The sequence below is a fragment of the Conger conger genome, chromosome 2, assembly GCF_963514075.1.
Source record: "Conger conger chromosome 2, fConCon1.1, whole genome shotgun sequence".
NCBI lineage: Eukaryota > Metazoa > Chordata > Actinopteri > Anguilliformes > Congridae > Conger > Conger conger.
The window spans coordinates 50,437,483-50,450,968 of NC_083761.1; the positions used below are offsets into that span (position 1 = coordinate 50,437,483).

A 13,486-nucleotide genomic window follows, 5' to 3' on the forward strand; every position below is an offset into this window, starting at 1 on the left:
CTGCTAGCGGTCAAACTAGCTTTGGAGGAGTGGCGGCATTGGCTGGAGGGGGCGGAGCATCCGTTCACAGTGTGGACGGACCATAAGAACTTGGAATATATTCAATCGGCTAAGACTCGCAACTCGCGCCAGGCCCGCTGGGCGCTGTTTTTTGCGCGATTTTCATTTACTATGACGTACCGCCCCGGATCCAAGAACACCAAGCCAGATGCCCTCTCACAGGTTTTTGACAAGGCAGATAGGGAGCACGAGCCTGAACCCATTCTGTCGGGGGTTCAAATTGTGGCGCCTGTGGTTTGGAAGGTGGAGTCGGCAGTGCGGAGAGCACTGCGCCAAGATCCGGGTCCAGGGGGGGGTCCACCTAGTACCCTTTTTGTGCCTGCGGGGGTCCGTTCCCAAGTACTACAATGGGGACATTCCTCACGGCTGGCGGGGCATCCCGGGGTCCACCGCACCAAAGATTTGGTGTCTCGACGGTTCTGGTGGCCCGGGATGGAAAAGGATGTCCGTGAATTCGTAGCCGCGTGTCCAGTTTGCGCACGCAGCAAGGGCTCCCACCGACCACCATCAGGGTGGCTACGTCCGTTACCCATCCCGAAGTGCCCATGGAGTCACATCGCGCTAGACTTTATCACGGGGTTGCCACCATCGGATGGTAAAACGGTCATTCTAGTGGTGGTGGACCGTTTTTTCCAAGGCGGCTCATTTTGTGGCACTGCCAAGATTACCATCGGCAGGGGAGACCGCTAGGTTGGTGGTAGATCATGTGTTTAGACTTCACGGTCTCCCACAGGACGTGGTTTCTGATCGCGGACCCCAGTTCTCTTCCCGGTTCTGGCGTGCGTTCTGTTCTCTGTTGGGGGCCTCGGTGAGCCTTTCGTCTGGCTTCCACCCAGAGACCAACGGGCAGACAGAACGCACTAACCAAACTCTCGAGAACACGCTCCGGTGTCTGGCTATGGACAACCCCACGTCATGGAGCCGCCAGCTCACATGGGCGGAGTACGCCCACAATACGTTACTAAATGTGTCCACAGGTCTCTCACCGTTTGAGGTACAATTTGGCTATCCCCCGCCTCTGTTCCCGGAGCTAGAGAGAGGGGGTGAAGTGCCCTCTGCTGAAGCCTTTGTTCGGCGGTGCCGGGCCACATGGAGGAAAGTGCGAGTGGCCCTTTTAAGAGCTACGGCCAACCAGAAAAGGCTGGCCGACAGGCGTCGTTGAGCAGCGCCCTGCTATAGGGTGGGGCAGCGGGTATGGCTGTCCACACGCGATCTGCCATTGAGGGTCGAGTCGCGTAAGCTTGCCCCTCGATACGTGGGACCTTTTAAAATTATTAGGAGGATCAACCCCGTCACGGTGCGCCTCCAGTTGCCTCGCTCTATGAGGATCCACCCTACCTTCCATGTTTCCCGTCTCAAGCCCGTGTCGACAAGCGTACTGGCACCTGCGGAGGTTCCTCCACCACCTCCTCGATTAATTGACGGGGGCCCGGTCTACACCGTCCGTCGCATCCTGGCGGAACGTCGCGTAGGCAGAGGGAGACAATACCTTATAGATTGGGAAGGTTTCGGGCCGGAGGAACGCTGTTGGGTTCCCTCTAGGGATATTTTAGACCCCGAACTGATTCGTGAGTTTCACAGGCGGGGGGCTAAAGGAGTGTCTGGGGTCGCTCCTTAGTAGGGGGGTCCTGTCATGGTGGGAGGTAATTTGCACTGGTGCCACTAGATGGCCGAGGATATTGTTTCCACCTGTTCCTCGTTTTCTCCAGGGGAATTACCTCCCGGGAGAGTATTTAAGACCAGCATCGACTAGTTTTCAGTGCTTTTGTGTTCAACCGTTCGCCCTTGGCACAAAGCCGGTAAAGCGCCCGGTAGACTCTAAACCTATACGAGTCAGGTACGGTGCTGGTGGATAATTCTCTCATTGCTAAAAAGAAGAAATATCTAAAAGGTAAGGAAGGCGTACAGCTGGAAGTGTTGTGTGTGCTGGCGCCTTCCTCAAGGGTTTTTTTTTTTCTTTTGGACTCGTGTGAGTCGATGGTAGAGGGACGTTGTCCCCGGTGTTATATTTTGGTTTGCATTTTTGTCCCGAGCTGCGCCTCGCGGTTTTTATTTTCGTGCCTAGCTTTTCTCGCTAGGTTGTATTTTCTTTTGGTTTTCACTCAGTGCCCAGCTATTTGGCACGGTACCAAAGTTATTGGTTCGCCCTAGTTATTTAAGGGTTGTTTTACGTTCTCTAGCCGTTTTTGAGCTACTTCTCTGTTTACGATTTCTAAGTTTGGTTTGTTTAATTTCCTTTCCTCCCATTGTTCCGGGAGAAGTCCTGTTCCTAGCTGGGTATCCCTATTTTGGTTCTCCCTGGGATTTAGTGACTGACACGTTCGCGTGTTGGTTAAAAAAGGTTCTACCTTTGGTCGCCCCTGGCTCTCCGCTTAGCTTCCCACGCTACAGTAATTTAACATTTAAGTTGCTGGCATTGCATTCAAATTAGCCAAGGAAGTTGCTAATTCTCCCAGCAGTTACCGTGAATTACATTTGTTCAATTGCGCGTGCCTGCGTCTTAAGATGAGGAAGGGCCCACAAATCTTGCACCGGCGCCCATCCTAACTAGCTGCCGCCACTGGCACTCATCTTGGGAGACTGAATTTCTACAAGCTTGCTAACTTAGTATATTAACTATCGATAGCTAAGGTAAGGACGTTGACTTATCCAATGATCATTTTTGCTTGCTATCTAGCCAAGTTAAGATAAAAGCACAACTATAACGTCCTTATGAAAAGAAACAAGTTAACAAACGATGGGTCATGAGCTATAGGGGAGGGTGAATGAGAGTGCTTATCCTCGTGTGACACACTGTGAGGAGAACATTCTCAACTGGCTGAAAATAGGACGATAAAGTTAAATGCTTACTTCTCCAAATCTAAAGAACAGACACATTTAAAGGTGCAATAGATAAGATTTTTATGTTAAAACATTGTTATGAAACATTCTTAAATCCCGTCCTATCATTGAAAAAGGCTCACTGTCATGTTGACTCACCTGTGTTCATAGTTCTTAAATTCGGGTTTCAAAATATATCTGAGCTCATTGGTTGAAAATGGGCGGGGGGGGGGTTTCAACATCAACGCGTTCACAAAGAAGTGGGAGGGATAAATAGCATTGTGGTTTGTGGTTTGAGGGTGTTTGTTGCTGCAATTCCTCTCTTGACCATTAGAAGAACTTACCTATTGTACCTTTACTACTTTCATTGTGTTTGTCCAATGCCTTCTTGTGCAAATTGCATATAAAAACCTATAAAGTGTGACCAACCACCATGTTACTTCTTTAAAGACAAGGACAGTCAACAATCAAAATGATAGCAAAATACAGAAATGAGACAGTTGTGTAAATGGTCATTGGCAGGCATTAAAAACAGGTGCATCCTTCATTGTGTTATGCATTACATGTTTAAAATCAGCAATTGGAACTTGCATGTCTGTTCCAACTGTATATTGCAGAGTGGCTTAAAGGTTTAAAAAAATTGGACTAACAATTTTGTTTCTGTCTCTGACAGATTACAGCCCCTCTCACTGGAATATGCTCCCGGGTGTGAAATGTGGGGGAAACACACAATCACCCATCAACATTGAAACCGAACATGTGACCTTTGACAAAAGTCTCAATAACTTCACCTTCACCAATTTTTCAAATTTGCACAGTATGAAGTATTTCATCAACACTGGCCACACAGGTAAAAAGCTCATTATTGTGTCACAACTGATCATCGTGAAATTGCACTAATATTAATATCAAGGGTTCATTCCCAAGTATGGCTACTTTATACTGCACTGTAGAGAAAGATGCAGCCTGGTGAAAAATAATGTTTATACACAATTGTATCCAATAGTGATAAAAACATCCAAATCTGCTTAACCCGTCTATTGTGTTAGGGTTAAATCTGACCCGTTTTCAAGTTAAGATGTGTAATAAATAATACCATCAATTTTTTTTGTATTGGAACAAGGCTTCATGATATCCTCAAACAGCTATATAAACACAACAAAACCAATGGTCACCATTTTATTCAATTCTGAAGGTCTCTAAAAAAATTGTTACATCTGTGGTGTTACGGATCAAATTTGTCCCAGCACTGAATATTGGCTGTTGATGGTATGGCAAGCAGTATTGAAACAATATGTGTAGTTGTGTGCATCAGATTTGACTGAAACAAGATTCATCTTTGCCCACCCCTCTCCATATTCTGTTAGAAAAAAAAAATTGTTGCAGAATATGGAGACTGACACACACACTGAAAATGAACTTTCTTTCTCTATTTATCGCTCTCTTTGTCTCTATCAAATACCTATCTCCCCGACTCAGTCAAAAAGAATACCCCTTGTTCTGTCATCACAACTTGTCCCCTTCATAATATTATGCCCACATGTAGCATCACAGGAACACATTTTTTTTTTTTCGCAGACAAGCACATTATAATGATTTAGCTACTGCCTTTTATCCAAAGCAACTTACAGTTGATTAGACTAAGCAGGGGCCAATCCCCCCTTGAGCAATATGGGTGTGAGGGGACCAGCAGCTGCACTGATATTATTGTGGCTACACCGGGGCTTGAACCTCCAACCCTGCAGGTCACCTTAGCCACCAGACTATAGCACAGTATCATCTTGTGGGGGCATGGCATGAATAACATTACACAGATTTCTCAACATTGAGATCTTTCAATTTGGCTTGTTTGAGTTCTTGTCCAAGGAGAAAGACACATGCTCTTCAATGATAAAGAGATTCTTCAAAGATAATCCTGTATCTGGTATTGTCTGTTTATAAATAGAATTGTTAAGGGTTTCTCACAGGTCAGTGTACTATTGGCAGGAGACCCGGGCTGGGGGCTGGTGAGGGAGTTTATTATTTATTATTATTTTGAGCCTTCAATCAAACCTTGTGCAACCTTTTTTTCATATTACAAATGGATATTCATCGTAGTACCCATGTTTGGATAAGGTGGACTGCCTTGACTTCATATGATTTAAGAAACCCTCTTGTTCATGTTCCATTTGAATGTGGAATTTGGAAAACACATACCTTTTTTGTAACAAGAGATCTCTACAGGTCCATTTTAACCCGTAACACCACAGATAATAATAATAATAATAATAATAATAATAATAATAATTATTGCTTTATTTGTATACCACCTTTCATGCAGACTGCAGCTCAAAGTGCAATCACCATAGATGTCACTATGGTATCAAACTCACAAGGAATTTATTCTGGGAACAGGTGTTCTAATATTCATCCTTAATAGTCAGATAATATAATTGCCCCTTGTTTTCACTAAGAAATATGAGTGATTTTTTTTCCTGAAAATAAGTGGTTTATTGGTGTGTGTGTGTGTGTGTGTGTTACAGTCCATAAATATTTGGACAATTACAAAGTTATTGTTATTTTAGCTGTCTACCACAGGATATTGCAGTGAATATGATCTAAGTGCAGCTTTAATTTGAGGGTATTTACACCTAAATCAGCAGAATGTGTGAACGAAATGACGTGAAATAACATTAATTGTGAGAAGAAAGAGCACACAACAGATTATGGCTTATAGTTTGTGGTGGTCTGCCAGCTTGGCAAATGTGCTCCTTTAATCATGATGCTAGCTTAGCACCGTGAGGCCCTTTTGCCAAAAAATGGTAGTGAGCCACTGCTAGTGGATGTGAGGCAGATACTTTTGAAGCATCTGTGAAGCTTTCCAGCTTGGCAAATTTACTCCTATAACCATGACACTTGCCATTCTGAACACTTGCAAGGCAGAAGGAAACCAACTGATGCCATATTTACACATTTAACACCACCATATACAATCAGATTTATTGCAACATATGCATGCTCACCACCTCCAACTTACATGTGCAAGAGAATGAATATCACCTAAGATGAAGCCACAGAGCCTTGAGCATTGATTATTATCAACACGTTGGGTCATATGTATGCTGTGTAAGCAGATGAAGACCAGCGGCCTAGGATTTGTAAAATCGGGATGAATAGGCCACGTTGGGCCTTGGTGTAGCGGTTCCAATCCTGAGTAAATGTGCCGAGTAGAGCTTGGGTGACTTTCTGCATTTAACCAGAATGGCACTGGAATGCGATCAGAACCAATGCCATTGCTGCTCTGGTTGCGGTTATGATCAGTGGTTTATTTCCTTCAGTATGAGGCCTCGTGTGGAGAAATGGAACTGAATGACTGCAAACACAAAAAAGTTGTGAATATAATAAGGCTGCACATCAGAAACATCAAATGAATACATATCCAATTCATGATCTAAGTGCAGCTTTAATTTGAGGGTATTTACACCTAAATCAAGGGAATGGTGTAGGAATTACAGCCCTTTTTATATATAGTCCCCCCCAATGTTAGGGGCTCAAAAATAATTGGACAAATGAACATAATCATAGATTACATTGTCATTTTCTATGGTTGCATATCCTTTACATGCCATGAATTCCTGATATCTATCACCTATCAACATCATCAGAGTCTCCCACAAGTGATACTAAAAGTCTTTGCATTTGAATGGATCTCAATGGGAATTGGGGGGTGGGACTAGATTCAGCTATAAATTATGCTGATACAGTATGGAACACATTTGTTGGCTAAATGGCTTAAAGTCATCAATGGTCCAAGGTATCAAATGAGACTCAAACCATCATGCTGCCGCCAGATATGCAGTAGACATGGATCACTTCAAGGGTTGTTTCTCCTGAATGATTGGCCTACTGAACCCATGAATGGAAAACCTATTCAGGAAAAACAACCCTTGAACTCCAATATCCTATGGTAGACAGCTAAAATAACAATAACTTTGTCAATGTCCAAATATTTATGGACCTGACTATATATGGTATATTGAAATGTAAATGGTTTGGGAACCATACAAAATCAGTAATTATATGCTTATGAAAGGATAATAAGTTAGTTACAGTATGAGGTAAAAAAAAAAACCTGTGCAGCTTTCTAACACATTAGGAGGGTTAATGGCCATATGTTTCTTTAACTCCCTCTCAGTGAAATGTGTTCTGGAGGAGAATATGGTGGCGATAGAAGGGGGTGGTCTGAGCCACAAGTACTTCGCCATGCAGTTTCATTTTCACTGGGGAAAAATAGATGACCATTCAGATGGCTCTGAACACTCTGTAGACTCAACAAGATACCCAATGGAGGTGAGAAAGAGAGTAATAATGTGTGCATGTGTAAGTCTATAAAGATAGGTGATGTATATTCAGTCTTGTTGCAACTGTAATGCATTGAAAGGTATGCGATTGGTGTTCCAATGTTGCTATAACCATAAGCTGTTGTGAATATTATTGAATGCTGTGTGGAATTATGTGCTTGTCATTCCTATATATTATATACTATGAGCACCATAATTCATTGGGCAGTGACATATGTTTTGTTATTTTGGTACTCTGTACTGTACTGTCAGCTTTCATTTGAGAGTTTTTCCATCCATCCATATCGGATAAACTGTTTAGACATGATGGCACCTAAATTTGTGCATGGTCCCCCCATTTTAAGGTACTACAATTATTTAAATCACAGAGACTCCAGAATCCAGAATTAAAGTTTGAGAGATTTAACAGCAGAATGTGTGAACGAAATGACGTGAAATAACATTAATTGTGAGAAGAAAGAGCACACAACAGATTATGGCTTATAGTTTGTGGTGGTCTGCCAGCTTGGCAAATGTGCTCCTGTAATCATGATGCTAGCTTAGCACCGTGAGGCCCTTTTGCCAAAAAATGGTAGTGAGCCACTGCTAGTGGATGTGAGGCAGATACTTTTGAAGCATCTGTGAAGCTTTCCAGCTTGGCAAATTTACTCCTATAACCGTGACACTTGCCATTCTGAACACTTGCAAGGCAGAAGGAAACCAACTGATGCCATATTTACACATTTAACACCACCATATACAATCAGATTTATTGCAACATATGCATGCTCACCACCTCCAACTTACATGTGCAAGAGAATGAATATCACCTAAGATGAAGCCACAGAGCCTTGAGCATTGATTATTATCAACACGTTGGGTCATATGTATGCTGTGTAAGCAGATGAAGACCAGCGGCCTAGGATTTGTAAAATCGGGATGAATAGGCCACGTTGGGCCTTGGTGTAGCGGTTCCAATCCTGAGTAAATGTGCCGAGTAGAGCTTGGGTGACTTTCTGCATTTAACCAGAATGGCACTGGAATGCGATCAGAACCAATGCCATTGCTGCTCTGGTTGCGGTTATGATCAGTGGTTTATTTCCTTCAGTATGAGGCCTCGTGTGGAGAAATGGAACTGAATGACTGCAAACACAAAAAAGTTGTGAATATAAGAAACCAGGACCGGATATAGAGAAACGGCTTGAGAAAAAACAAAAAGGAAATTGTCTCCAAGCTAATTTAATACGACTTTCGGAAAGAGGGTCAGCTAACTCATAACCAGTACCAGCTCTCTTGTAGCGGCACATAGCGAAGTTGTAAACCGAGAAACTGATTTGTTAGCTGATTCAGAGGGCATTTTTAAATGGGAAACGGCTTGGTTGTATCAAGATGGCAAAGTGTGTCACATATTATTGTAGAACGCTGTTCTTTGTATTCGGTGAAACTTAAAATATGAAAATACTGAAGGTGAGCGAGCATGTTTAGCGTTATGGTTAATATCAATTGAAATATGGATGCAAATTTGTTTTGTAGGCTATTACAATTCAGTGAGGATACCACTCCTTCCACTGTTATGGTAAGCCCACTGGCAGGCTCATCAAATACTTAAACGTTACTAATACTTACACATTGTTTGGAGAATGGGGTTGTGTTTTCTCACAAGAGGATATGAGATTACAAAGTTTCCTATATGGTAATGCTATGGTAATAGTCTGTCGTTCAGTTTGCTACTGAATATTACACATTCACACTTATCCCACTTAACCCCCCCGCTATCAACACCTCTTTTCAAGGGTTGAGCGAGTACGGCATTATCTGTATCTGTATCCATTCAACTAACTAAATGATCTGTATCCGTAACAGTCCCCCATACTACACTGTGATTTGCAGTAAATCATAAAGCCAAGACCTTTACCTTTACATCGTCATCTGTCACTTCTGTCATCCATTCGGGGACTTTATTTAACATTAACCTTTTGATGCGTAGTCACACTGGTGTTACCGCGCTAGAGTGGTCCCTGAAGCCTACAGGTCGGTGTGATTAGAACACAAGATTACAATGTATATTTATGAATGACGCAACAATTAAACCTATTTCTTTCTAACACCCTCTCCAGACCAGCATCAGCCCACACAGCATCAAAAACTGCCTTTATTATAATCAACCTTGACACCCACACAAGTAGCATGTGTCACGTCACTTGCACTGCTGCTCACCCTGTTTCTATTTGAGACACTCCAGATATCCTTGCACAAGTCAATCCCTTGCCTACACTCCAGTGGTTTTAGAAAGTACATGTTTGGCCAAACTACCAGTAATTGTAGATAAGAGGCTTACTATCAATGCTGACAATCTTCCGAGCTGGTAAATTTACATGTGGAAGAGAAATAAGACTGTGTAGCCTACTAACGTTAGCTAGCCAGCTGTTGTGACTATGTATTAAAATATAGGCTATTTAGCTCAGTGTGAGTAGAAGGCAGTCTTCCCCCAACTTACATCAGCATGGTCACCACAAAATAAAAAGGCAGTCAATAGCCAGATTTTTCTTTTAGGTGAGGGGTGTTTAGGGATGCACTGATGGAAAATCTGCAATGTAGACAAGACAATGAAAGATAACTTTCTTAATCTCCAATGATAAAAAATTTAAAGTTTATCTTCCATCCCAATTGGCAATTTTGTTTCAATCATGCATCTACCAAACACATCTATTATAGTTATACAAACTGATGGTCCTGCGCATATTTTATGATGGCACTCTATCTGGAGAGTGAGTACATACACTTATTTTCCACAAAAACACTGCACCAAATAACTCTTTACACTGATATTTAATGTGAGTACTTGTTTGGACAAATTTGTTTATGCAGACACCCACACATCCAATGAGTTAGGTGGATACATTTACAGATTACAAACCCAGTGCATGTAACAATTTTGGAAGGGTTCCATTCAGTGCTTCATGATTCATCCCCCCTGAAGTAGCAGCAGTTGAGTAGTAATAAATAGCTTTACTAGTCCATTTAGCTAACCGTAAACTGTTAAAGCTGTCACAATGAGTAAAGTATGGGTTATAGGATATACACATATACACTCACAGAGCACTTTATTAGGAACATTTAAATTAAATTATTTACTTTATTACACCTACTTATTCATGTGATTATCTAATCAGCCAATTGTATGGCAGCAGTGCAATGCATACAATTATGTAGATACGGGTCAGGAGCTTCAGTTAATGTTCCCATCAACCATCAGAATGGGGAAAAAATGTGATTTACGTAACTGACAATGGAATGTTGGTGGCAGACAGGGTGCTCAGAAACTGCTGATCTCCAGGGATACTCACGCATACTAGACTCTAGAGTTTGCAAAGAATGCAGCAAAAAAGAAATCCAGTAAACAGCAGTTTTGCAGACAGAAACGCCTTGCTAATGAGAGACGTCAGAGGAGAATGGCCAGACTGGTCAAAGCTGACAGGAAGATGACAGTAACGCAAATAACCACACATTACAACAGTGGTATGCAGAAGAGCATCTCTGAACACACAATGCATCATAACTCTTAAGTGGATAGGCTACAGCAGTAGACGTCTAAACAATAAGTCTAATAAATACCTAATAAAGTTCTTGGTGAGTGTAAATGCTCTAATAACGATTGCAGTTTACAATGTATCACATCACCAGCAAACTCACCAGTGGTCAAAATACCGGAATAAACACTGAAATAATCTGCACTGCCATCTTGCTCTTCCGGATTCAACCAAGGATCAAATGTGATCATAGACATGTTTCACTTTTACCCAACATAACCCCTACCAAATTCCTTTTTACTCATCTAAGGGGGAGGAACCAGAGAGAAACATGCTTATCACAAAACAGTGTTAACCTTATGTTACGCAATCGTCACTGATGCTACTGCAGCAAAAATTTTCAAAAAGTAAAGAAATAAATAATGCAGGCCAATTCTCCAATCATGGATAATTATCCAATTACTCGTACAACACTCAAGTCAATAATCGTTACAAGTACTCGGCTCACCCCTACTCTTTACTATTGTCTCGATGGTGGGGTTGCTTCTCATTTTACGTAAACACTTGACTTGTTAATCTGCATAAGATTCGGTTCTCGTAGCGTAGTTGATGTCAACTTATTTTCGAATTATCTAAATCAGAAAAAGAGTTTGTTTAAAATGTGATTATAAACCATAAAAAGATTAATGGAATCAGAATCATGAAACACGGGACGTGATGGTAAACTGTCCATTGTGCCAATGGATGGTATTCACATGAGGTTTGCCTTGAAGTTGAGAGTGGCGTGGGAGCTGTATCTCAGACATGGGAAGGATGTAAATTTCGGGACACATCCTCAGTAGTGTACCTTTGAATCAGGGGGTGTTTCGGCCTTTCAACACTAGACACCCTCATCAAAGGTGGCCAGTTACAGGATGATCAGGCCGGAGCTTGTGTCCCATGCCCAATCATGAGAATTGCCTGGTTGTTTAAATGGTACAGCCCACGGGACTATGCAAGGCAGGGGGCGTCCTCTTCCCTGAGTCAAGCCTAAAGCTGACCGCATACCTCCTCCTGGAGGGTTCTGACCTGGGTTCTCAAGTGGGGGGTGGGGTGGGGGGGATTAGTGAGCAGGTAATGTTGGTGTTCTTTGAGCCCAACAAAGGTCCTTCCGCTTGATCCATATCCACTGGCTGCTTCTTTCGGCCGCTTCAGAGACTGATCTAATTGTCTGTCGCAGAGCCTGTCCATGGATTTCAAGGTCCTTCAGCAGCCTGATGGTGGAAGCAGCCACAAGCGTAGTTGATGACTAAATATTACTTCACTGATTTCATCCAAATGCCTAAAATTTAAAATAGCTGGCTAATGGTTTCTTGTGCAGGCTATGGGAAACATTAGCCAATAGAGACGTGGATGTTGTTAAAATGAGCTGATCAGTACAAACATGAAAGTAAAAGTCAACAAATGTTTGTTATACAACTTAGCTGACATTCGCTGTCCCTGGTGTAAAATCCAGATATGACCTGCTTGTGATACCAGCTACCCAGCTATTTAAAAACTTAGCTTGACCTGGTCAAACCATGTTGAATATGGAGCTGGTCGAACTGGTTAACAAGCTACCAGCTGTTTCATTACAAGTGACCAGAAAATAATGATAGTGTTCGTTTTTGGCAGTGGGTTTACTGCCTTGGGAACTTGTGGGGGACAAAGTGAGGTTTCAGATCAGTTTGCTTTATTGTCATCACCCACCCCACCCCCACAAGACTCAGGGGTCTGGTATTGTGTGTATGGCCCTCTATTCAGTTAACAGAATGAGTGTAGATTACAATCCTCCTGATAAGGTGAAACCTAAGTTGACGCGTATCCCTTGTTCAAGAAAAAAACCATACCCTGACTTGTAAGTTTATTTATCCGCATTGCTGATACAAACAAACCATATTGTTGCCTAAAGACAACTGGTAATTGTTACATTCAACCACCATATTATTTCTTTAAAAGGTCTGAAAAAACATGGTCCCTTCCCAATGCTCTTCTTACAAAGATGGCTTTTTCACCAACAAAAAGTTTGCTACAACAGCTGAGCTAATTTCTAATTGCTAATTATCCAACTCTTAATTAGCTAATACAGTTAGGAAACAACACAAATTAATCATAAGTGTCTAAAGTTTATTTAGATACTAGCAAAACTAAAATTTCATAGATGCTTATAAGGTTTATTTCTTGATAATGATGAACAAGCCAGTTTCTACCTGGACAAAAGTCTTGTCGCAAATCAAATTATAATCAATACATTTTATCTTTCTCAAAAAGTAAATCAAATACCAAATGAAAAATCAGTCTCGTATTTCATAATGGACTATAAGTTAAGAAATTAATATCTTGTATGGGTTCCTTTGGCCTGCAGAACAGTTGCCATCCGGTTTGGCAGAGAGTTGTAGAGCTTGTCGATGAAGTCGTCGGGGATGGCATGGAAGGCCACCTTGCAGGCATCCCAAAGCTCCTCCAAGTTCTTCGGCTTGGTCCTCCAAGCTTCCTGACAGGCTGGCTTTTGACAGTCGGACCAGCAAGCTGTCGTCTCGAGCAGTTGTCTTGCGCAGTCTGCTCGACCTGAGTCGTTCATGGATGTCGCCAGTCTCTTGGTATTGCGAATCCTCTCCACCTGCCGTTTAGACACATTGAAGATGTCTGCAACTTTAGCAGGAGACTTGGACTTGAGATTCTTGATGATCAGCACTTTGGTTTCTGGTTTGATCTTGGGCATGTTGACAGAAGCAATGT

At 42.2% G+C, this 13,486-nt stretch overlaps 1 protein-coding gene across 2 annotated transcripts in view; it reads left to right on the forward strand.

Moving 5' to 3' along the window:
- LOC133111477 (putative carbonic anhydrase 5) overlaps positions 1 to 13,486 on the forward strand; it is a 59,598-nt gene that overhangs the window by 37,465 nt on the left and 8,647 nt on the right. For both annotated transcript variants that reach the window (XM_061221876.1, XM_061221884.1), the window contains 2 exons: positions 3,554 to 3,730; positions 7,055 to 7,209. In XM_061221876.1, coding sequence (XP_061077860.1) covers positions 3,554 to 3,730; positions 7,055 to 7,209 — 332 coding nt within the window. The remainder of the gene's footprint in view (positions 1 to 3,553; positions 3,731 to 7,054; positions 7,210 to 13,486) is intronic.